Here is a 27,279-nt window from a genome sequence, read left to right on the forward strand (position 1 = left end):
AAGTTTTATAGCAGTTTTTGCCTTACATGGGCAAGTGCTGATAAAAACCAAGTCTCCTAATATCTTATAGGCAAGGTTTAAAATGCTCTCTGGTAGCAGTGAAATTTATCCAGGAATTTAAATCACTGCATTGGGATATTAGTTCTTAGATTTTTATGCTACATATATAGAGGTCAGAGGCTATTTTAGGGCTCCTGTAAAGGTGTCTGGAAGATGCTGATGTTACTGGTGGGGGCCCAATTAAAGATTTGAAATAGGCTTCAAAAATGCTGAATTGCCAGTTTTGACATAGCCAGAAGGGAAAAGGAAGAAAAGAGAGGAGAGGAAGTGGGGACATGTTTGATCTTTTTCTCCCCCCTTTTCTCAGCTCTTCATTCCTTCATTCTTAGCTCTTCTTTCAAAACTCTTTTTATAAAGAAAAAATACTCCACTAGAACTTTAAATTATTTTTATTTCATTTAAAAGTACATTTTTTTTAGAAAGTTCCAAACACACAAATATAATTACGGGCAAAACAAATACAGGATAATGCTATATCAAAAAGACAAGTTCATTTAAAAGATCCCTGTAGTTGCTCCTAGTCTTTAAAATCCATTTTTCTAATTTGTAAATAAGTCACTGGAATTTTTACTGATTATACTTCATTTTTACTCTTTGAGAGAAAGAAAGAAGCAGATGTGCTCAGAAACCCTTCCAAAAACAAAGACAACACGTTTCAAAGTAGCAGCCGTGTTAGTCTGTATTCGCAAAAAAGAAAAGGAGTACTTGTGGCACCTTAGAGACTAACATTTATTTGAGCATAAGCTTTCGTGAGCTACAGCTTACTTAAAGCTTATGCTCAAATAAATTTGTTAGTCTAAGGTGCCACAAGTACTCCTTTTCTTTTTTTTTAAAAACAAAGATATTTTCCTCCCTAATTACTGAGTGATTTCCTCTTCCTTCCCCCAATTATTCCATAGAAAGTACAGACTTTGGTGATTATTTGCAATAGGTCACTTTTAATTTTAAAATAGTTTATATTTTTTCACTGATACTCACACTTTAACTTTGCATTATCCTATAACTATGTTTTTTATGTCTGGCATGACTTGTGTTACTGTATAACCAAAAGAAGATGGGAAGGTGCAAGTACTATGGTAATATTTCTACAGGCAGCACATAAAAAAGATGCAACACATTTTTACACATGGAAAATAGACATAGATTATTCTGTCTACTTGGTCACATAAAAGAACCTAAAAATATTGTAAATAGACCTACAAGACATGTCTGGCTACCAGCTAATAGCAAAGTACAATCAAATTTGAGGATTGTGAGCCCAATTTGTAAACAGGCACAACTCATTAAAGAGAATGGAGTAGTGCTAGTTTACACTATTAGTAAATTTGTCCAGTATGCCTAAAACCATCTGTTCCATAGTTGCACAGTATTTTAATGAATTGTCCTCATCATAGTTAACAGTATTATCTTCGACCACAATTTATTAAACAAAATTAGATAAATATATAATAAAGGTCTGATCATGCTCTCAATTTGTCCAAACTTACAGTGAAGTTAATGGCCATTTTGCCCAAGTAAAGGTGCAATATCAAAAGCTGTGAAGTGCAAAATGTCTGGAAGATGTGCAAGTACTGTTCTTTTGGCATTCTGGAGTAACCATGTGAGCCAGCAGTGCACCATTATTCTCATCAGATGTCCTGTAGTCACCTCTTGCTGTCAAATATTTAGCCATTTACTGTTCAATCATCGATTCTTTTAAGTTTTTAAACAAATTGGAAGTCAAAGTGAGAATATATTTTTGGTAACTGTTTTTACATCAATATGTAATAGCCTGTCTAGGCAGTTAATTGAATAACCAGCACCTGGGCCCTATAAAGGTCACCAGGGCTCAATTGCACAATGGTGCTCACAAAGAGAGAAGGTGTCTTGTGGGGAGGGGAGAAGCTCCCAGAGAAACACAGGCCCCAAGGAGGAGGGCTGTGCAACCCTGAACCCAACGGGAGAGACTACAGGCCAGAGAGGCCAGGACTGAAAGGGAAAAAGCCCCAAGGAGGAGGGCTGTGTGACTTCTAAAGCCAAAGGAAGATTATCTATTTCAAGTTTATTTGTATTTAATAAAGAAGAATCCCAGTAAGGGAATTTTGTTTTATGCCCTTTTGAGCTATGTGATGTTCCTAAGCGTCCTGACAGAAGGGCAACTGAAGCAAGGATTGCCTGCAGTGCCAGACTAGGTCAGGAGTGGAACAGCCTGCAACGAGCATATAATTACCAATTGGCAGAATCTGACCCTTATTACTGCATCATTGAGTATCTTTTGAGCAATATGCTTATTCTACTAAATAAAGAATATTAACAGCAGCTTTTAAAATCAAAGTAAGAAATCATATTACTACACAACTGTACATTATTTCATTAAAGAGTTCAAATCATGTAACTCTTGGGACACAAACATTTGTCTTTTTTCAAAAAATTGTTTAAAAGACATTTTTACATTCATTTAGAGACAAGATAACAGAATAATATTTATATCCTTCTTGATTGAAAAGGAAGTGCACTATATTCTTGAAAATGAATCCCCTTGGATGCTGTAATCTTCATAACCTCTCCATTTAAAGCATCATCTTCAATGATCATTAACAGTCCTTTCGCAATTAGCGATGGGCTACAGAAAAATAAATGTTTTTCCATTTTGAAAATCAGACATGGCACAGAATACCTTCTTGTTTATCTTAGTCTGATAGCATAATGCACTGGAGATTGTGGAAAAAGTATGTACTAAACTAAGTATAAATAAAGGTTTGCATAAACACTTGCAAAATGAACCATCTACAATTTGCATAGATCTACTTCCAAGTCTTTTGGAACTGTAACAGAAGTAGCAAGAGCATTTCTGGAAGGATATTGGGTCATCATAATTTGGACATGCAAAAAATATACAACTGCAACTTTCAAATGAGCCCTTATAGGTCTAGTCATTGGTAAATACTTCAGATGTTTGGTTGGCACTTAGTTTACTATCAAAGTTCCCTGAGTGTGATAAATGCTATAGGAAAATGCTTCTCTTCACTACACTGCAGATCTCCTCTGTTATGTATTCGGTATTTGTTTCCACTGACATTAACCAGAGAGCAGTGAAAATTAGAGGAGAATTTTGCCCTCTGTAATTTGCAATAGTGAATGTAAAACTTCAATGCTACGCAGTGAAAGCAAGTGACATCTGAAAAAGCATGGGCAAACCAACATGGTGTTATGCTTTGAGGTACTGGTGACTGCATGAATCACAATCATCTCTGAGACTGGGTGTGAACTTATTCTGTTAAACTGTCAGGATGAGTTAACCACAATCTTTGCCCCACCTAAGGCAAAAGAGGATGGTGAATCCTCCCAGGAGTTTGGACTGAGTGGGCTGGAGGGGTTTGGCTGTGATTAGGTGAGAAGGAAGTGCACATAGCAATTGAGAAGGCAGAAAACAGAGACTCAGAGTGACAGCCTGAAGGAGCAGCTGAAAGCATGGTGTTTGACCCTGGAAGAGACCTGGGAAGAGATTTTTGAGTTAGACGTGCAAACGGAGAAGAGTGCTCTTGCTGCTGGGAGGAAAAGAAGCTGTTTCCTGCTATTTGATTCCTTTTGTGTTCATAGACACAGGACTTTGTACATTCTTTGTAAATAAATAAGATTTCATCAAAGAAAATAAAGACAAAGAAAGACTCAATCAATTTCTACTTCCAACTGGAACATCCCCAGGGCCCTGACATTTGATTAGCTGCTTGGGTTGAAAAGAGACAACAAAAATAAAATACTTCAGTTGCTTTCTCTTTTGTCTCATGTGTAGTTTGTGCAGAAATACAGTACAGACATTGGTTACACTGCCTGCTGTGGATCAGTTGCCTGTGGTACTACTACTTGCTTTCCCTTCAGCTATAGAAGACAAAAGAATATTATGGGTAGCTTCACTTACTCCATAACACCATAGAACTTCATCATGTCTTTGATCTCATCCTTGTGTTCATAATATTGTCCCATATTCTCTTCTTTATCAATAGACTGAAGAATTGGTGTGTTAACAAAACCTGGACAAATTGCATTTAGTCGCACGCCATAATTTCCCATTTGAGCTGCCATCTACAAAAGCGTCAGACACATTGTGTTCATTTTCTGCATTTTGTGAACCTTTACAAAGACTAGTAAACATGTTGCTTGACACAATCAGCAAAACTAACAGTAGCATATTAGCCCTTTATTTTATCAATGGTTGATGCTGACAAATAGCATAAGAGGGCTGTGAGGGTGGCAGACTGGATATTGATCCTGGTCTTATTTATGTGTGTGTGTGTGTGATTATTTTATATAATTTCTGTTTTTACACAAAATTGGTGCTCAAAGCAGAAATTAATTTGGTATGTGTTTGGGAGAGGTCGACATGAAGAGGATGAAGGCCATAAAAAGGAGTGTAACTCACATCAATGCATATGAGTCTTGATTACATTCTAGATTTTATTCCTTAATCTAGAAAGTCAGGTGAACAATTATGCTAATAGCTTCTGGACAAGACTGCCTCAGGCTACAAGCAAAAATTCACCATGTACCCCAAGCTTTCTGTAGCCTTGCTATCATTACTAGCTAAAGAAATGGTGATGGTATTGATGCTTGAATGTATCAGGAAAAGTTTGAACAATATATTCTTTAGCAAGTCAAAAGACCTTGCATACACCCCATATTTTGCTGAGGATTATTCTGACAGAAATCTGAACATTTTCTTTCCTTAAAACGGGGTTTGTTTGTTTTTTTTAAGTTTTTCTCATCAGCAATGTCAGCTACAACCATGAGCATTATGGTTGGTATAATGATATTACCTTACACAGAAGAAGCAACTGACATCCTAAAAAATAACCCCAGCAAACCTTGTTTTATTTTCTAATATATAAAAAACTTTTTCATAAGAAAACAAAATAACATGACTATCTCAAACCACACTAAATTCCAGCCCTAAACTTTTGAATATTTTCCACTCACCTCCCTCACCACAGAAAAATCAGGATTCCGTCCCTTGCCCCGGAATGACTTTCTTTTTGACTGCCTGTTCACCACTAAATTGTTTAATCTGAGGTTTACCATTTTTATTGGAGCCTTATCCAGAATCCTCTTTAGGAACTGGCCTCCTAAATCTGGCACAATCAACTAGAGTCCTAAAAGTTCTAATTTTCACCCCCCTGTGTCAAGCTGCACCTTCTTCTCCATTATCGGGTAAGTATTTTAAGTCCTATTGTGTTTCTCCAGTGTTTTAGTTTCTTGTGTTCATTAGGAGGTGGCGCATGCTCTCAGTTTACCCAGTTTCGTTGTTGTTGGAATGATATTCTATTTTTTAAATCATGCAAAAAATTTAAATTATATACAGTCATGTGCAGATTATGGCCAAGGTGTGATATATGACTCCTATTCCCAAACTGATCCAGATTAGTTAACCTTAGAAGATCTGGAGGTTTGGGAAAACATTTTAAAAGTCTGGATGCTTATCCAAATATATCTCAGCTTCTTTGGGCTGGAAATTTGACGAGAAAACTCATGTGAAGAGGCTGTCCTCAAATTGTGCACATAACTGGTTCATGAAAATACATGATCTTGTTATCCTCATACTTCCTTCAAGCCCTTTCCCTCTATTGGTATCTTTCCATAAATTAGACAAGAAGTTTCTTGTGTCAGGGACTGCTTCTTCTTATATGTTTGTACAACACCCAGCATAGGCCCCCATTATGAATTGGAACCTTTCATTGTTACTACCACACCTATGTTAAGTAATCCGAATACCTGAGTCAGCCTTAATAATGGGGAGCACTTTTCATATTCAAATCATTCTCCCACATTTACCAATTTGTATTGCAGCACCCACTTATTACATAAATATCATCTCTAATTTACAGATGGAGAAACTGAAATGATTTGTCCGAGGTTGTCTATTTGATTGACTGTCTTTATCCTCTCTCTCTATCACCCTCCTTGCCCATACACTAAGAAGAAGATTGCCCAAACCTTGTATTGATCATAAACCCCACATACAACTCCATTGTTACCTCCTTGGATACCCCTGTGAAATGAAGGCGTCTCCAGCTACCACCTTAAAAGCTTTTGTTAAAACAAAACCAAACCCCACACAGTACTTCTGTAGGCACTGGTTTGACTTGCATTGCTATAGAGAGGAAACCTGAGAAAGTAAGCATGTTCTCAAGGAACTGCTGATAGTATTTTTGGCTACATATACTCACAGCTATAGACCGTGTGAATCCAATTATTCCATGCTTTGTAGCACAGTACACTGGTTGGTGTGCAGCGGGCATGAGTCCTTGAAAAATGAAAAGAGAGTTGATTATACACATTAATAATCAACACCTGTTGAGATTATAAGAAATGCACAATCAAATGTAGCAGTCATTACTGGTTAAAATGTCTTAATTCTAGTTGTAATTTTGAGTCAAATTGGGAAAAGGATGCAGTAAAAGACCAGCCCCCCCCAAAAAAGAAAAACACCCTCCAGAAAAGAACAAAAAGGCAAGAGAGTAAGGAGACAGGAAGAGAAGCATAGGAAGAGAAGAGTAATGTTCACAGTCTAGCTGGAAGGGCATGTCGAGTGGCGTACTGCAGGGATCTGGCCTGGGTCTGGTTCTATTCAATAGCTTCATAAATTATTAGAATTGTGGTTTTGAGAGGGCACTTATAAAGTTTGTGGATGATATGAAGTTGGGGGGGGGGTTACAAATGCTTTGGAGGACAGGATTAGAATTTAAAATGATCTTGACAAACCAGAAAAATGGTCTGAAATAAATGAGGACAAATGCAAAGTACTACACTTAGGCAGGAATGATCACTTGCACAAATACAAAATGGGAACTGACTGCCTAGGAAGGAGTACTGCAGCACAGGATATGGGGGTTATAGTGGATCACAAACTAAATATGAGTCAACAATGTAATACCATTGCAAAAAAGTGAACATCATTTTGGGATGTATTAGCAGCAGTATTGCAAGCAAGACATGAGAAGTAATTCTTCCACTCTATTAAACACTGATAAGGCTCAACTGGAGAACTGTGTTCTATTCTAGGCACCACACCTCTGAGTTAATGATCGAAGGAGTGACACTGGAAAACACATAAGATATCTAAGTGAAGAAGGCATGAAGATGAGAGTGAGAAAAGACAAGGAACAGTAGAGTAAACGGCTCAAGATGGGGAGTAGGAAGAAATGAGAGCAGAGAAGCAGCATCTTTGAAGGAAGACAAGATTAAATAAGATGTAGAAGGCATTCATTTGTATTATGCTTAATACAAATGGGCCCCATTCTCAGTTGGCCTCTGTGGTAAAATAATAAATCAGTGGACAGATTCAGAAAGGGAATGATGTTCTGGGCAGCAGACTAGATAAATGCTTTTCATCGTGACATTCTGTGTATGTGGGAATGGAGCAAGAGGTGTTTTAGGGAAGCCAAAGAGTGATGGGATGTAATAGCCAAGGCATGGACAAACGATTTAGTTGTAAGGAGAGGAAGAGTTGAATTTTTCAGAGACTGTGGGGGGAAAAGAACCAACATGATTTGGCTATATTTGGAAAAGAAGAGAAGCAAAATGAAGATGATGCCTAGGTTGTCTCTCTGTGTGATGGGAGTGGGGTGGGTGTGGTATTATCAGCTGCAATAGAGAAGGAAGGAAGTGGAAGAGGGCTTGGGAGGAAAGATTAGGAGTTCATTTTTTGCCCAATTGAATTTACACTGGCTGTAGGATAATCAAGAGATGACAGACAGACCATGAATCTATGTATTTATACTAGCAACTTCCACTATATTATAGGGATTTCAGTCACAAAAGTGCTAGCAGGCATGACTAAATTATAATGCAAAGGGACCGCAAACTCCAGCTGAAAATTATATAACTTTAAGCAGCAAAGCACAGCCTGTCCTAAATTAGAGATAAAAAACTCAAATACATTCCTGAAAGGAGATGTCATAAAACTTGGATACTAATGTTTGTTGTTTAGCTCTGACTAATGGAAATCACCCCAATTTAAAAAAAATCTGTTTTTTCCCTTTTGTTTTTTGTAAGTAATATCACCAACAAAGGGTGAGATTCATCACAGTGGAGAGGACACATGCAAGGATCTATGTACTACTCAAGTCCTTAATGTGGGATTTGAATAGAGATTAAGTGGTACATAGGGCGTGGTGTTGGCTCTCTGCTCTGGAGTCAATTTCACCCAAATGAAATAATTTTCTGTTAAGGCATAGCACTATAATTACAACACTGACATGAAAAACAATATTTCAGTGTTTAAGATATCTTTCTTTCTTTCTTTCTTTAAATGATGCACTGATCCAGTTAAAACAGCATTTTTATTAGCGCTGTTCACCTTGGGGGGATGAATAGTGCATTACAATGAATGGTGGTGACTTTTAATGGTGGTGCAACTTCCCATCTCAGATTCAAAGATCCAGCCTTTGGATGCTTTTGAAAGTTGTTACAATGGATCACTGTACCCTGGCACCTCTAAAGAAAGAGCGCTTGCTCTGTTCCTGAACCTCCATCTGTGACATCTCTGTAGGCAGGAGCCATAGGCCTTTCTAAACCATGTTTTTTTATGACTCTGGAGAGCTGTCAATGAGTTTACTCCAATTTGGGTTTGTCCTCCAAGAGTAGAGCATTTCTTACTTCCTGCAATGTAGAGTTAGCACTAGTTATCAATATTATCCATCATACCTAAGTTGTTGTTTTTTAATACCACAACTTGCTGTAAATAACAAATATAAAGACAATCCTAATGAATTTACAATTGAAAAGGCAGGTAGAAGATAGGATGCATTAGGTATCCAGAAGAAGGGCTTAGAGGTTATTTAAGCAAGCTACTGTTTATTTGAGAGAGAGAGAGAGAGAGAGAGAGAGAGAGAGAATAGATAAAAATCAGAAAATAAATTTAAAAAGCATACCTAGCTGAGAATGAAGACAGCACAACACCTCACTTAGATTTCAAAAGACAGTTTCACTAACCCTACAAGTCAGAGCAATTTTTCCTTTCATTTTCTCTCTCCCTGATTTCTTAGCAAGCTGACAAAAAGGCAGCTCCTCTCCTTGGTTTATACTCTAGTCACTTTGTTGTTAAGGTGTCCAGATCACTCGTTACCATTTTAGATGTGAAGTGAGACTTCTAACTAAATCTGTTTGTTCATTTGTGATGGTCAATAGTTTTAATTAAATTTCATGATCCACAAATTGGGAAATTAGCACTGGTGATGAAGGCTGTATGTCAGAGTTGCATTTGTTGATATTACACTTTCTTTCAGTCTATTGAACAGGTTTGGTGAACACACAATTAAGCATTTCCTCCTAGGTATATTTCCCCAATGGACAGGGATTACCCACTAGGATTTGAACAATCATCTCTTTTTAAATACTATTTATTAGCATGTAGTTGGCCTTTCATCCCCCTTTTCCCCCATGGCTGCATTGCTAGCTATCCTGAGATAAAATGTGATTCTCTTTACTCATAATCTTAAAGTTGTTTATGGCTTAGAATGTTGCAAAGAGTAAGAGCCAAATTCTGCTGTCTCACATGGCTACTCTTGATTTCAGTGGGAACTGTGAGCTCATAGGATGGTAGTGGTTGGTGCCAAGAATATACTGTGTTAGAGATCATTAGTAGAATACCACAGTAAATATATATATTCAATTTGTTATATATTAAATTTGAATGGGTCCTTGTATGTCACAGACTCACTTTTGCCTTGCTAAATTTGCACTGATTATAAAATAGTTTGTGAAAATGATCAAGGACAAGTTTTGAGAAAATGAAGAAATTTATTTAGAAGCAAACTACTAAGTATTATTGTAATATGTTGACAAATTTTTCCACTATAACAGACTTTTTGCCATGTTGGTTTGTGTCTATTTTATAAAAGTTGCTTATCAAAGCCTATAGGAACATGTATAACAATTAATTATTTTTAAAAAGTGAATAATTGTTATAATGCCAATTTAAAAAGTAGAATTTCCAAGCCTCAAAACAAAACTGAATGGTCCTCCTCCTCCTCAGACAAAAAACTGGAAAACAGAATGACCTTGCAGTATGATCTGAAGGTCAAAATCTCTTTTGGACAACAAAGGTCTAACAAAGGAAACAAATTAAAGAGTTGATGGACCTGTAGCTGTGCTACGGGCTGAAGATGAGAGAGGGTTCAACAGAGGCTCTGGTTTGAATACAGTTCACTCTCCCTATGTAGATTTTATTGTAGGGGTTCTGCTTTGCAGAAGTCACTTGCTGCATTCCTTTCAGGACATTTTACAAGCAGCAAAATCAAAGTCCCTTGTGTTTCCCAGAGCTACTATCCTGACTTATGGTCAGCACAACCCCTTTTTTCTTTTCTTGTCTGAGAGTATCACAATTCTTTTTAAGGTATTGACCCTAAAATCCAAATCCTGCAACCACACACATATGTGTTTAGCTTTACTTCCATGATAATCTTCCATTGAAATCACTTTATAATAGCAAAGTTCAGCATATGTAAATATTTGCAGGATCGGGGCCTAAATTAGTGTGCTTTCTGAAATACCCAATGCATTGTCTTCTGGAGAACCATCCTATGGAAAAAGCACCACATTGGCAACTTGTGGACCCTGCACCCTGGAGTGTGGGTCACTTGCAGGGATCATCTGCTTATACCTCACTTAATCATTTCCCTGCTATTGCAAGAGCCTCGGGCACGAGTGCACCTTGATTTCTCCTATTCACTGCCTGTGGCACATAATAGTCTAGTCTCCTAGTCTAGGCTGTAATACATAGGCCTCATTTTGGTTGTTGGGTTTAGCATGTAGGTGCTGCTGGGTGGTGGTGGTGGCTTGTGATATACTGGAGGTCAGACTGGATGATCTGGTGGTCCGTTCTAACGTTATATTCTATGACTCTAACAAGTCAGTATGTTCTTACACTAACTATTGTACCTACTTTTAAGTCCTCTGTACATATATTTTGCTTTTTCTTTTCAGAATCCAGATGGCTCAAAGGCCCTAGTTTATACCATAGCTTCCTGAAAGCATAAAATCTGCCAAAATTACCAAACAACAGAAACCCAGCCAACGCAACCATCCTCTTCAATTTTTGTTTCCAACCTTAGCAGTTACATTTAACATTGTATGCATTTTCTCTAGGTAGGCATAAAACCAATTTATACAGCAATCACAACCCTCAAAACTATATTCTAACAGTATTCTACAAGAGGGGTTAACATGTCTTACTCTCCTTAAATGTCAAGTGATATTTATGATAATGCATTCATTTAGAAACCTGTGGCAAGCTCTCTTCTATGGAACCAGTTCCGCAGCTACACACACACAACTCCCATTGTCTGAGAGACTTAGTGGTATAACTTCCTCTTTTTATATGAATACATAACTCCTTTGAAAGTTATCAGAAGTTTTATAGCCTTGAAAGGCAGCATGCTCTACAGGGATAAGCAGAGGGTTGGGTTTTTTTTGGTTAGTAGTCAGGTACTTTTCAGTTCTAATCCCTCTTGTGCCAAAAACTTGCTGTGTGGCCTTAGGCAAATCAGTCTTTTGCTGCCTCTATTTCCTAACTCATACCTACCTTGCAGAGGTGTGGTAAGAAACAAGGCCTTGATCCTATAAGAATCTGGGTACTCTAGCCCCAATCCAGCGAAGCACTTACTTGTGAAGAAGGTGAGTAGTACCATTGACTTCACCTTGCAGGACTGAGCTCTAGGGCTTGAACCTTCTCTAATTAAAATCAGTGGCAAAATTCCAACGGAACTGAAGCCTAATCAGTTAATGTGTGTACTGGACTTTGAACATAGAATGTTATATAAACATTAAACAACTATTCTTCTTGCATGCAATGCAAGACAAAGATGTTTGCTATGCATAGAGCCTGTCTGATGAAAACATACTTACAGAAAATTGAAAACCAGAAGTGATAGAGAAACATGTTTGTTAATGGTCAACAGAAGCTAAGTCTGCTGAAAAAAGGTAACTCACTCTAGTGAGTGTTAAACAGCAACTCAATGGGGAGTTTTATGTGTGCCGTCACTGCAGGACGAGAGACTTAGATAGCAAAAAGAGTATAATCACAATACACAAATAGGAATAAAAAAAAGCCTGTGTCAACTTTTAATAATCTGCTTTTTCTGATGACCCTGGAAACAACTGCTAAACTCACGCTATGTAAAAGTAAAGAAAGCAAAAGTACAATTTGTTTTTTAAAGAGATAGTCATAACCTTTAGAGCACGATGATCACATTTAAAAAACATGTTCAAGTAAATAAATAAAACTTTAACTGATTAATTAAAAAGACATTTGTAAAAGCTTATCAAAACCAGAGAGGTCTGGGTTACTAGATCTTAAAAAATCAAATCATGTTGTAAGGCACTAGGAAAAGTTCAGGTCCTGCAAGTCTGAAGGCAAGACTCATATCAGTACTGCTGACTCAGGCCCCATAATGCAGTACTCTACCTTTCCCCTCTTTTTATATGTTTATATGCTGTGTGAAACTGTTTAATCTTTCACTAGGGCTGATAGTTTGGGCCTGATCCAACACTTGTTGCAGTTGATGGAAAAAATCTCATTGACTTCAATAGACATTGGATCAGGCTGTATTATCAATGCTGAGTTAGGACTAAATGAAGACATTTAATGGAAAAACTCGTGTGTGTGTGTGTGTGTGTGTGTGTGTGTGTGTAAAAAACTGAGTTTAAACTCACATAGCTCCAATGCATAATATAGTTGGGTGACTTGGTTTTCTCAGCTTGCAGATGTCTTGATATGCAGGGGAACTCTGGGCATCCAATCCACAATAATCCCTATATTCACTCAGTGCCTCCTCCTCCTCTACTCTATACTCAGTCCCTCCTCATTTAATTATTTGTATTGCAGTAGCTCCTAGGACCCCTTGTTACGGACCAGGGCCCCATTGTACTAGATGCTGTACATTCACAACAAAAAGACAGTCCCTGTCCAAAAGAGTTTACAAACTATATATAAAAGACAAGATTATTTTCTTACCCTCAGGTTCTCCCCACATAGTTTGAAAATATGAAGAGGGACTGGGCTGGAATCAATGCTGACAGGGTCGCTATTAATTCCTGCAAGTATTCCCTACATGTCTGCTAAGGGATCATGCCAAGAGGACCACTTCTTGTCCAGTTACTCTCTCTAGTATCAACAGAGCTAGTACAACATAATGTTCACACAATGGGGCTTACAAAGGGCTAGAGACAGCTGCTTTTTCTCAGCTTCCCTCTTTCTCATGGATTTTTGGCCCCTTATAGAGGATTTTCTGGTACTTTCCTGACCTCTAAATTTAATTCCTGTTGATCTATTTATGCTACAAAAATTAAACAGTTTAAAAATAAACTCAGAATGTAAATGTTTCCTCTTTGGGTCTATAAATATTGAAGACTATCTTTTCATACATACAGTACGCTTCAAATGCTGTTTTTGGCTTTCCAAGATAAAATATTAGTGAAGTATAATGAATTAAGCCTTCACTTAATTTACAATATTTTGTAACCTTGGAGGGAAGATTAAAAAATTAGATATTTATACCATACTCATAATTGTGGGACCTGAGACTAATCGTGCAGGAAATTACTGAGTGTACAATTACATAGCCCCACTGGGCTGGGAAAAATATTAGCCCTTCTCTATCCATTTTGGAGGTCACTGCAAGACAAGTAAATGTTGTACAAGTATGAAGAAACAACAAAAAGATCATGAAAAAAGAAAGAAAAGATTAAGGAATAAATATGAATTAATTTTATTTTAAAAAGTACTGGCAAGGATTTAGAAATAAGATTTTCTTACCTGCCAGAGATGACATATTAATAATTACCCCTCCATTTCCTTTTCTCATGTATTCCAGGCCAATGTATGTTCCTCTGATCACAGAAGTCTGATTTATGAAATATAAAGGGGAAATAAATTCTAAACTTGTCCTTTTTTCTTCTTCTTCTTGAACAGTGAGGCTTTTATTTATAATTTCAAGATATAACATGGATAACCCACAGCAGGTAGCATTAAAGAAGCACAGCTGCAGTTGACATAACAATAACAGCCTGAAACAAATACTATTTGCTTAATTATTGATATGCTATATAAGTGTTTCACTTGCAAATGAAAGTGATCAATAAATTAAACTTTTCTTTGGACTTGGGATTCATTACTATTATTTATTATGCATTAAATAATGGTGCATTTTGCATTGAAGAATATACAAGTAACTGACTGAATCCTCGAGAGATGCTGAACCCTGTAACTCTCAGGGTTCCAATAGGAGTTTCATATATTTAGTTGAAACTCCAGGATTTGGCTCAGTGACATAGTCCCTGTCCCAAAGAATTTAGAGTTTAAAGTCCTCATTCTCTTCCATTAAAGTCAATGGAAGTTTTGACTTTAGGAGCAAGTCAATAGGAGCAAGATCAGTCCCAAAAGACTATACAAGGATCAAAGAACAAGGCATACTGGGAGACCCAAAGAAGATCTATAAGTTAAAACATACAAATATATAAACAAGAAGATGGTGATGGTATAATGTTTTATATGGGCTAGTTACAGGCTACATGGGAAAATGTTTGCTTTTTCAAGAGGGATTGGAGGGAAGGAAAACTGATACTCAGGCCTTGCCTAATTTTGTCTTACTGAGATCCACTACTGCACTCCTCTTGCAGTCAGAACTTACTTAATCTTATACAAGAGTTCCAGGATAAGGTCCCAGTTGAAGAACTTCCCATGCCTGTGGAGAATTTCACCATTACTGCTTTAGTGATAAGTTTTAAAACTATTTCCTTTTAATTAAATATAATAAAAAAGCTGCTTTTTGCCTAGATCTCCCTTTGACCTTCAATTTTTCATAAAATTGAACCCTAACTCAGGTGATTTTTCATATTTCCAATTCTATTTAGTTAGTCAAACAAAAAGGATGCCTTATAGCCAGGAAGATTATTTCATTTTTTAAATGAGATGTTTTATAAATATTATTCGTGTCTAGCACTCTTTACAGGACCCGACTTTAAATTAAGAAGTTCAAATGATGAAGCATCCAGTCCTGCAAGCCCTCTACGCATGTACTCCTAGTGAATTCATTGAGAGTTCTGAGCAGGGAAGGTTTGCACGATTATCTGTAAATGGGGAGGATGGAAAACTCCCAAAATAATAGAAATGTAAAGTCAAAACCAGCCAGCCTATGACTAAAGCCCTGTTGTAAGAAGTGGCCAGTTAAATTGGAAAAAACCCAACCTCTTAAACTATGAGAACATTAACTACTTTGTACTAGTTCAGTAATGTTATCTAAATTGCAAATACCAAACTGGAAGTATTTTAAAGGTGAGGTCTTTTTATATGTTTTTATTTTTCATCTATAAACTATTTTAATAGTAAATGCAGTAGATATAGTTAGCCGCACACTATAAAATTTCAAGTAGAAACCATGATCCAAATCTTGCTGTACTTATACAGGAAAAACTCTGGTTCACTTTAATAGGAGTTTTGCCATGTGAGAAGATTGCACAATCAAGTCTTGTATTCTATCATACGTACTTTTTACAGTGCCCAGGAGCATGTGAGGCACTCAAGTATAAAATAAGAGAGATTTTTCCCCGCCGCTCATAACAAGAAATTCCAGGGAGTATATTACTGGTAAGTAAGTAGGGACAATAGACAACTATGGGAAAGTTTGCTTTATTTTTTTTTTAAACAGAACACAGATATTTCATTTTTCTTCAGTGTTGATGGGATCATATATCTACATTATATGTGACTGATATTAAATTATTATCATCCCTTTCAAAATGAGCAGTTAGGTAAATTTGGGGTTGAGGGTTGTTCCAGTTAGGAGGAGAAATTGATGATAGTCTGTTCTCATTGATGCTGTCATAAATATAAAGGGAAAGGTAAACACCTTTAAAATCCCTCCTGGCCAGAGGAAAAACCCTTTCTCCTGTAAAGGGTAAAGAAGCTAGGATAACCTCACTGGAACCTGACCAAAATGACCAATGAGACAAGATACTTTCAAAAGCAGGGGGGAGGGAGAAACAAAGCCTCTCTCTCGGTCTGTGTGATGCTTTTGCCGGGGACAGAACAGGAATGGAGTCTTAGAACTTAGTAAGTAATCTAGCTAGATATGCGTTAGATTCTGATTCCTTTAAATGGCTGAGAAAATAAGCTGTGCTGAAGGGAATGTAGATTCCTGTTTTTGTGTCTTTTTGTAAATTAAGGTTTTGCCTACAGGGATTCTCTATGTTTTGAATCTGATTGCCCTGTAAGGTATTTACCATCCTGATTTTACAGAGGTGATTTTTTTTACTTTTTCTTCTATTAAAATTCTTCTTTTAAGAATCTGAATGGTTTTTTTCATTGTTCTTAAGATCCAAGGGTTTGGGTCTGTGTTCACCTATGCAAATTGGTGAGGATTTTTATCAAACCTTCCTCAGGAAGGGGAGGGTGTAAGATTTGGGAGGATTTTGGGGGGAAAGACATTTCCAAACGGGCTCTTTCCAAATTATATCCCTGTTAGACGTTTTTGGTGGTAGCAGCGAAAGTCCCAGGGCAAAAGGTAAAATAGTTTGTACCTTGGGAAAGTTTTAACCTAAGCTGGTAAAAGTAAGTTTAGGAGGTTTTCATGCAGGTCTCCACATCTGTACCCTAGAGTTCAGAATGGGGAAGAAACCTTGACAGATGCAATCTTGTTTATTTACAAAATATGTACCAGGCCTGTTTTCCCTGAACACAGGAGGAACCAAACAGGAAATATTTTCTTTGCTTACAGGCCCAAGCCTCTTTAGTCAGCACCACACCCAGAAGTTCTAGGTTTTTTCTCAGGGCCACACTCCATATTTGTGCAGGCTGTCTCTGTCTGTCGTCTTTACATTCATCCAGAATGAAAAGCGACAGTTACTACAGCAAGGTTTAACCCAATGCACGATGGTAATCTACATCCTTGTGTTTCTAATTTCTTTTACTGATGGAAAAATTGGAATCTGTAGGAAATATTGGCATATTGTTGATTTTAATCTCAAAATACACAAAAATGCAGATGAATATTGCCACAAGTTTCAAGGAAAGGCCTTTGATTAAATCTACTGCATGTGTCACCTTGGTTGATTGGTCCATCAGCCCGCACAGAGAGAGAGCCAATCACAACATGTTTATGGTGTTCTAGCCAGTTCTTCAGCCACCCGCTCGCCAGGCTGTCAATGGCACTGGACACCCGATCAGCAAGTGCACCATGGCCCAGACCTCCTGAGCTCAAGCAATCCACCAGCCTCAGCGTCCCAAGTAGCTGGGATTACAGGCACACGCCACTGCACCTGGTGTTACAGTATGCTTAAAATTAAAAGGTTTCAGAGTAGCAGCTGTGTTAGTCTGTATCCACAAAAAGAAAAGGAGTATAAGAACGTGTGAGGAACAGTACAGGGGAAAAATAAACATGGGGAAATAGTTTTACTTTGTGTAATGACACATCCACTCCCAGTCTTTATTCAAGCCTAATTTAATGGTGTCCAGTTTTCAAATTAATTCCAATTTTGCTCCAACGAGAGATTGCTGAATTAGAATTTATTTGCAAACTGGACACTATTAAATTAGGCTTGAATAAAGACTGGGAGTGATGTGTCATTACACAAAATAAAACTATTTCCCCATGTTTATTTTTCTCCCCTACTCTTCCTCACACATTCTTGTCAACTGCTGGAAATGGCCCATCTTCATTATCACTACAAAAGGTTTTTGTTTTCTCTCCTGCTGGTAATAGCTCACCTTACCTGATCACTCTTGTTACAGTGTGTATGGTAACCCCCATTGTTTCATGTTCTCTGTGTATATAAAATCTCCCCACTGTATTTTCCATGGCATGCATCCGATGAAGTGAGATGTAGCTCACAAAAGCTTATACTCAAATAAACTTGTTAGTCTCTAAGGTGCCACAAGTACTCCTTTTCTTTTTTAAAATTAAAAACGATCTAAACCAGGTTTAGATGAAAGTTCCATAGCTCAACTATATCTTAATAATGGGATGAATATAGATACCAAATCTAAATGCTCCCAAATTTAGGGAAAGTTTGGATTTGGATTTCCAACCTAGAAGTTCTGATTCAAGGCTTTGGTTTGGACTTACTTTTATTTTAAATTAATATATATGTGGAAACTAACAGATCTAGGGCTTGTCTTCACTATGGGGGCAAGTCGACCTAAGTTACACTACTCCAGCTACATGAATAACATAGCTGGAGTCGACTGTAGCTTAGGTCGACTTACCCCAGTGTCTTCATGGTGCTGAGTTGACTGGAGATGCTCTCCAATTGACTTCCCTAACTACTCTTGGAGAGCTGGAATACTGGGGTCAACCAGAGAGTGCTCTGCCATTGATTCACTGGGTCTTCACTAGACCCGCTAAATCGATCCCGACTGCTTCGATTGCAGCAGCATTGATCTCCCTGTAGTGGAGATCAGCCCCTACTATCATCAGTGTGTCCTAAAGACAATATATGTCCTAAAGACAATAGGTCAAAACCTGTAGCAACAGATAACAATATGGGAAACTGATTTCCCTGTCTAATACGTAAAAGACTGGGCATTGCCAAAGTGTCAGCTGAGATGTTGGAAGTAAACTGAAAGCCTTTTCAGGCCACAGCACCCACTACCCATAAAGGTCAGTAACCTTTGATTTTGACCCCAGGTGAGTTGTAAACTGCACACTTATCAATCTTTAGGTTTGCAAATGCTAATATATTTTATAAATATCTTCCCTAATATTTGTAAAAATTGCTGACCTCCTCATTCTGCCTTCTGTTTACAGGATCATTATGCTCATGCACTTTTCTATCTGGGCCCAATCTTGTGATGTATTTAGCAACTTCAACTCCTACTGCTGTCAATGGGAATTGAGGGTGCCTTATAGGAGCAAGGCTTATGTACTCTCTCTTATACTCCTTAAAGGAACAGTATTTGATACATGTCTTCAGAGATATATCTGTTAATAAATGTATTGTGTAGGGCTGTTTAATGTTAATTATACTATATAACTATCAGAGGAATTATTAAAGCTATGTGCATTTATGCCTGATGTTGCTGCCCTAAAATATAATTATTCTGGTGATAAACAGTAGCCATAATGTATAAGGTGAAAGCAGCTGAACTGTTAATAGATCCATTAGTTGGGACTTTGGATGAAGAATGTTCTATATGTTATAAGTTGCACAGAGCCCACACTAAGCCCCTTAGGTAGGTCCCTACTAAATTCGTGGTCCATTTTATGGTCATGAAATTTATGATTTTTAAAATCCTATTATTTCAATTATTTAAATCTGAAATTTTATGGTGGAGTAACTGTAGGGGTTCTTAGACCTTAGTCCGCCCCATGCTTTGCTGCACATTGGGCTACCCACATTTACATCCTTGCCTGTCAACTGCCCCTCTCTCCAAATCTTCCCATTTCATGTTGAGGTGCTTACTGTCGTTCAGAATTGTTCATTCCATGTTATTCGTGGTCTTCCTCTTTTTCTTCTTGTGTTTTCTGGCTTCCATTCAAGGGCAGTATTTGTACGTGTTCTTTTTCCATTCTCTGCACATATCCCAGCCACTGCTATCTTCTTTTGTAGATCTTTTGTAATTTTTCTGACTGTCTTCATATCTCTATATGTTATTCCCAGTATTCTTCTCAGACATTTGTGATGAAATGCATCCAGTTTAGGAGTCCTGTAGAGGTCCTGATCCAAAATGGGGCTGTGGGGGGGTTGCAAGATTATTGTAGGGGGGTTGAGGTATTGCCACCTTTACTTCTGCCCTGCAGAAGTCTCCCCCATGAAATCTGGTCTTTTGTGTACTTTTACCCTATACTATACAGATTTCATGGGGGAGCCTAGCATTTCTCAAACTGGGGGTTCTTTCACTCCCCTGTGAAATCTGGTCTTTTGTGCACTTTTACCTTATACTATACAAATTTCCGGGGGGAGACCAGATTTCACGGTCTGTGACGCTTTTTTCACAGCCATGAATTTGGTAGGGTCCTACCCATAGGGAATCAGAGGACCTATCCTGTCCTAGAGAAGCTGCTCAGCCTGCAGGGTGGAAAGGGAGACTCCCACCTGAGACAATTAAATAAAATAAATGAATAGGAAAGGGAAATAGCTTGGAACTTTTTGAGGAAGTGTTCTTCCTCCCCCACATCGCTTCCTTCCCTACTTCAAGGAAGTAATAGAGCCAGATGATTCCCAGACCAAGTCCCAGCCACACGGTAGGGAGAACCTAGATAGTTGACTGCTTTATCAACATCACAGGATTGTAAATCTTCCTAGACTAAATTAATGCTATTAATATTTATCTTGGCTGAAGCAAACCAGCAAGTGTTTGGAAGTGACTCTTGCCTTTATACAAAACTGAGAAGAATCTTGATCCTAAATGTGAGGGTTTGTCTTCACTGCAGAGTTAACTTGGGCTCTGACTTGAGTGTTGTCACTAACCTGGCTCACATCCACAGACAACTGCTCCTCCCCCACATGTAATAGAGCTTTACACCTGAGCTAGATGCCCCGTTTGGGGGTAGAAGCTAAAGCCAGAATGCTGCTCACATTTGGGTTGGTAGTGCACTCATTTTGAAATGTGGACAAAGGCTAAGCCTCTCGAGTGCTGATGGTCCTCCAATGCCTTCCCACAATTCCCTGCATCTGACCAGAATGACCACAATTCACTGGGGAAAAAAATCATAAGAGTGTCTCAGCTGACTGTAACACAAAGAACCATGGGATACTGCCCTCACAAGTCCTACTGATGCACACAAGTGAGTGCAGCACTAGAGTGGATGCAGCTGAGTGAAAACACTGGTGTATGGTTTTGCACTGTGGCTGCTCACACCTAGGATAAGCCAACCCAGGGGCTCGCACCCAGGTGCTGATTACTCAAGTTAACGCTGCAATGAAGACATACCGTGTAAGCAAGCCAGAAAAAGAAGCTCCTTGCAGAAAAGCATATGCTTTAAATAGAGATAGTATTTGTTTCTCCTTTGTGTTGTACTCTCCACTATTGCTGGTATGTCACTCTACAGTCTAATGCTCCCCTCATATTTTATCCCTTATGAAATGCAACTTTGAACTCCCACTTTTGGAATCAGCCAGAAACACTTCGGCTGGAGTGTTTTGGAGGAAAATTTCCCAGATATGACTTCAAGCTACTATAAAATATGGTTGATGGAAAGCCAAACAGCCAGAGAACAAGCTTCATGTTTCTGTACACCCTTGCTTCCAGTTTTGGATAATAAGGCAAAAGGAAATCTCTTAAATTACCTCCAAGCCAGCCAAGTATAAATATTTTTCTGTAATATGGCCTTCAGTGCATTGATGTAGGACTAATGGGAACATGTGAGGAGAAAAGTGCCTTCTGGTTTGGTAATTCTTATTACATACTTTGAGAAAGAAATGTTTACCCTTACTCTTAATCACTGATCATTCTTAAATCAGTGCATTCATCTGTATTTTCTTTTTGTATTTGAAAATAAAAAGTCACTAAAAATCTGTCCTCCCCGCAATTGTTTTAATGTATATCTGCTAATCCACTACATGCAGCAGAAATCATGTCAAAACATAAAGCATGTTGCTTTTGAATAAGTGACTTGTGATAAATAATCAATTTACCATTGTATTCAGCAGCTTGGATGTGCTCCATAAAAATTTCAAGAACAAAGAACAGCAAACTGTTCAAATTAGAAACTGAACAGTTACTAAATGCAGGTAAAGTGAAAATTAACAAAGCTGAAACATCAGCACTTGTCCCCTAGCTACCAAAACCCACTATTGGTAGCGGCTCTGAAAGTAACCTCACTGCTTGCCAACAAAACCCACCATCTCCATACTGTTGATGATAGTTTTCTTACTTAAATATACACATTGATTTATAATAAATAATGAGGACACTCATCATTACACTGTTACAGGTCTGAGTATACTACCAATAAAAGCAGTTGCACTCTGACAGCTGCCAATAAAAAGTGTATGTACCATGCTACTGTCCAGCAAAGTTATAATCATGAGTGTAGAAACTTGTCTTAATGTAATATCAGTTTACTTCTGCAATCCCAATTACAGAATTGGATGACAGTAGTTCATGCATGCCAAAGCACCAAATGCTAATAAAAACAAAAGTAAATCCCCGACAGCATGCCATTATTTTGCAAAGTAAATAATTGGACACTGAGGCAAAACACCTCAATGTAGCTGTTGGAGAACTCAGATCCCTACCATATATTATGATTAATGACCCTAGTTAACATGTTGACTGGTCTTTTATGTGTAAATGACAAGCTCAAAAACAAAAGTTACAAATTCTTAGCCTCCTCTTGTAATCGTCTTCCCCCACAGTGGCTTTATAATTTCAGCTATATTACTCTAAACAGAAAATATGATGACATGCTGTATCTAAGCAGAGCTTAACACATTTCTCCTGGCTTTTAGCAACATGCCTATTCTACGTTATGTAACACTTAGATATGTTGGCATACTTATCACCTTTAATTCAAATTCACATGCTATTTCTACATCATTATGAACTTCCTAGCATGATCTATAAGCACCAATGCAAAAATGTGTCCATTTTCACTGACTACTTCAAACCTCATTATCAGTCATTACATTTGACAAATGTTTACTGTTAACTCAATATATGAGGTATTTCTAATAATCCAGGGATTCAATCTTATTGCGCTAGCTTCTTGTAGCAGTAAAACACCACATCTTCTTACCTAGAAAAGCTAGTATTTCATGTTGAGAAATGATTTCCTGCATTCCTGTAACATTGGAGATGACTATTACATTGGTACAAAGATGAAAAGGCAACTGATGTGTTTGGGAAAACTTATAGACCCCTTTATCTCCTTACCTCTCCTGACACTTTTTATATAGGTGTTAAAAACAATTTACTATATGTGAATTGAAAACAATTGATTTGGGCAAGTTCATAAAGCAAGTTACTGAACAGGTGGAATTTGAATCTTGGTTGTTTGATTAACATCATACTTCATGAGCTATACATAAAATAAATGAACAATATATGAGGTACCTATGAGGCTTGAAACTAAATGCTGCTGGTAAGATTTGCATTGCAGGGGGTAAAACAGCATGTCGCTGTTCTCCAGGGCAGAGTGTGTTTGGAGGAAGTGTTGATCCCGTCAGGGTTTGGGCTTTAATACTACATTCTAGGAAGCTGGGTTTAAACAAAAAGAAAAGGAGTACTTGTGGCACCTTAGAGACTAACAAATTTATTAGAGCATAAGCTTTCGTGAGCTACAGCTCACTTCATTGGATGCATTTGGACACCAAATGCATCCAATGAAGTGAGCTGTAGCTCCCGAAAGTTTATGCTTTAATAAATTTGTTAGTCTCTAAGGTGCCACAAGTACTCCTTTTCTTTTTGCGAATACAGACTAACACGGCTGCTACTCTGAAACCTGGGTTTAAACAGTTTCTCATTACACTGTAAACAATTTGCCTCTCAGTGCAGCATTTGCCTCAACATTAGTCACCATTAGCATAACCTGAGTCCATAAACCAGTAAGATCACATGCTTAAATGTACAATTACTGAGGTAAATCTGCATGCCTGTTTCTAATGTGTTCTTCCATGATCCACAATGGCATGTGAGTCACAGATATGATTATTTTCAGAGCTTGCAGATTTTTTTTTATGCATATGGTCTGATCTGCTGCAATTGATTTCAATGGGGCAATCTGAATCACTTTAATAGAAATAGTTCTCTCTTCATGGGCCAGGTCCTATCTGAAGCATTGACTTAGTATGGGAGAGTACTAGTGAGCTACTGAATTGCAAGGGTGATTTCTCTCTTATTAACTAGTAGGCTGTTGGCTTGATTCCAGAAAGGACCTAAATCTTTGCCTATACAATTTAATTTTTTTCAGAGAACATCATTCTTAAAAAAAAAAAAAAAAAAAAGGGGTTCATTTCATCAGTCAAGTACAAGGATATGAAATTGTGACTTTCCTTTGATGTAATCACCATTTTGAAGATTGAGGAGTACTTGTGGCACCTTAGAGACTAACAAGATTTAAGATTGTAACTTGCATTTTGAATGCGTAGATGTGACTAGCTGGAGATGTCAAGGACAGAATAAGGCAACTTATTGCATGCCTCTCACCTTCTTGAAGCAATTAACATGAGTTATCAATGGTGGTTGTCAGAACAATTGATTGGATAAAAGATTTGGTTTCCCACTTTGTATCCAGGGGAAGGTGGGACTTTAACCACCTGACTGCAGCTTTGAAACTGGTCTGGGAGTTGCATGACACAGGATTGGAAACCATATTTAAGGACAGGATCTCTCTCTTACACTCTCTTACTCTTACTAGCTGACCATAGACCAAACACTGAAGACTGCTGGAAGCAGAAGCAGGAGTGGCCTACTTGTCTGACAGATGAAGTGGGCCAAAGGGATCATAAGAAAGGGCGAGCATGGAAAGTTTATATAGGCTTTTGTTAAAAGAAAAGGAGTACTTGTGGCACCTTAGAGACTAACATTTATTTGGAGCATAAACTTTCATGAGCTACAGCTCACTTCATCGGATGCATTTGGTGGAAAATACAGTGGGGAGATTTATATACACACACACACACACACACACACACACACACACACACACACACACACACACACACACAGAGAACATGAAACAATGGGTTTTATCATACACACTGTAAGGAGAGTGATCACTTAAGATGAGCTATTACCAGCGGGGGGAGGAGGAAAACCTTTTGTGGTGATAATCAAGGTGGGTCATTTCCAGCAGTTAACAAGAATGTCTGATGAACAGTGGGGGGTGGGGTGGGGGGAGTAATAACATGGGGAAATAGTTTTACTTTATGTAATGACCCACCCATAGGCTTTTGTTGTTTTTCCTAAAGATCTGTAATTCTTGTATGCTTTGAAAGTAAAACTTACTGTCTCTTAGAAACCCCTGTGCAAAGACCGTTCCTTACTTTATCTGGCACATAGTCCTCAAAGAGTTAAACTATAATCCAGTGCAATGGAATCTGTGGGAGTACACATAAATGACTGGGGAAGCTCCGGTGGGTTCAGCACTGGTTTCAGGACCTAAGGCAGTTTGTGCTGTGGAGTCCCACATCACAAGGAGAGGTGCTAGACAGGAGGTAAGCACCTGAAAGTGTGGTTGAGTCCTGTTACAACAGACTGGTGACTGTACACTAAGGAGCTCAACTAGATCTGTAAAATAATCTTTGTCTTGCATTTGGCTAGGATATTTGAATTGATGAGAGTATTAATTCGAGATTCCTTACACAATCCCCAGTATGATATGTAGTTCTTAAAATTATTTTTTATAAATAAAGGTTCCAAACACTTGACACTATTCTAGCTTTCAGAAGAGGGGAGAGAAATTGCAGCTGAAGTGATCCCACTGGAGTTTTTATTTATGCATTGGTTTGAATGCTGGGCCATAGGTGGCATTCTAAACTCAGAATCTTTAGCAGTAACTAGGGAATGGCTGACCTGCCAAGTCTCCTGTTTTTCCTGCATGCTTGAATCTCCTGGGGAACTGGAAGACTTTTAACGGGAAGTGGGAGAGATCATAGCAGTTAGGGGTGTGTGCTAGTAGAACATCTCATCCTCATTTCCAGAAGACCTCAGAGCATAGAGTTTATAGGATGAATGTGTGGGTAGCTGAGGAGGTGGTAGAGTACTTCATGATATCTGTGTGAAGTTGGGATTTTTGAGTAGAGCTGAGGCTTTGGAAAGAGAAGCAACAGCAGGGCCAGCAACAATGGCAGAGCTGAGCCTCGAAATGGTCTCCATGATTCTAGCTCCCACAGAGCTGGGCAGTGGGTCTAAAATAGCCCCCCAAAGAGAGAGCCAGTGGTTAGGGTGGTAGCCTGGGTCTTGGGAAACAGGAATTCAGTTCCCTGCTCCACCCTAGATGTGTGGCATTGAGAAAGTCACTTAGTCTCTCTGTGCCTCAGTTCTCCATCTGGGGAATAATAGCACTTTCCTAGCTCACAAGGGTGGTGTTAGGATAAGTATGTTAGAGTGTGAGGTGTTTAGCTATGACAGTAATGGGCCATATAAGTATCTTAAGTAGATAGAATCTGACAGGACTGATGAATGGACAAAGCTGTGACGTGCCTCATTGAAATACACACAGCAAAACGCTGACCTATAAGACAGTAAATATATGAATGCCAAAAAGTGAGGGGAGCTCCCTCTCCTGCCCCATAAATGTCATTTGATGCAGTGTAGTCTGTAACTTGAGGATTTAAAGGCATTTAAATGACCAGTAAATTTTTATTTTCCTTGAAAATAATAACCCAGTTGCCTTCAAGGGACTATATTTATTGTTAAATACATTCGCACCAGGGTGTAAACAGGTTAAGGGAAACCCCAGAACTAGAGACTGAATCAAATGTCCTGTCAATGCTATCAATTACACCTCTTTAAACTTCAGATCCGCAACTTGCTGAGCAAAGTGGCTTATTTTTTTTGTAGCTCATATGATCAGGAGTTAGATAAGCACTCTTCCATTCTTCTATCTGCAGGACCAAGCTATTTAAGTTCTTTGTAGGATCAAGCCCTGAGTGACTGTGACACTAAGCAGCCTTCAATTTAGAAATGGAGAAAACTTCACCAATCTCAATTATCAGACAATTTTTACCTTTGTTTGTATAAATTAGTTTATATAAATGAGACCAACAAAAATGAAAAATGACTGATTTAATGATGTCTGCTAGACTTTCTCAAGTTCTGCCCAATAATAATGAGACTCCTGCATGCCTGAACAAATTCTATGCATGTATTTGAATTTTGCCTCTTTCTAATAACTGTCATTACACAACTGCAATATTTGAGCTTTCTAATGCTGCCAGTGAAATATATCGCAAAAAGAAAAGGAGTACTTGTGGCACCTTAGAGACTAACAAATTTATTAGAGCATAAGCTTTCGTGAGCTACAGCTCACGAAAGCTTATGCTCTAATAAATTTGTTAGTCTCTAAGGTGCCACAAGTACTCCTTTTCTTTTTGCGAATACAGACTAACACGGCTGCTACTCTGAAACCAGTGAAATATATGTAAAACATTCAATGAAATATGAGAACAAGAATTCCTAAATATATTTTATTCAAGAAATCTGACTAAATTAGTTTCCAAATCTTTAGTGGAGTAAGGCATCAGGCTTCTTCCTTCCCCTCTTAGACCCCTTCTCCTCTCAAACATACACACACTTTTTCTTAA

The 27,279-nt window shown here is 38.1% G+C and overlaps 1 protein-coding gene across 1 annotated transcript in view; it reads right to left on the reverse strand.

Moving 5' to 3' along the window:
* Window positions 1-1,593: 1,593 nt before the first annotated feature.
* Window positions 1,594-27,279, reverse strand: part of HPGD (15-hydroxyprostaglandin dehydrogenase) — a 38,069-nt gene continuing 12,383 nt past the window's right edge. The window contains exons 4-7 of the mRNA XM_038398094.2: window positions 13,850-13,937; window positions 6,261-6,337; window positions 3,959-4,122; window positions 1,594-2,662 (exon numbers count right to left, since the gene is read on the reverse strand). Of these exons, the coding sequence (XP_038254022.1) occupies window positions 2,524-2,662; window positions 3,959-4,122; window positions 6,261-6,337; window positions 13,850-13,937 (468 nt within the window). The 3' untranslated portion in view covers window positions 1,594-2,523. The remainder of the gene's footprint in view (window positions 2,663-3,958; window positions 4,123-6,260; window positions 6,338-13,849; window positions 13,938-27,279) is intronic.

This window comes from Dermochelys coriacea, chromosome 4 (assembly GCF_009764565.3).
Source record: "Dermochelys coriacea isolate rDerCor1 chromosome 4, rDerCor1.pri.v4, whole genome shotgun sequence".
NCBI classification, from domain to species: Eukaryota; Metazoa; Chordata; order Testudines; family Dermochelyidae; genus Dermochelys; species Dermochelys coriacea.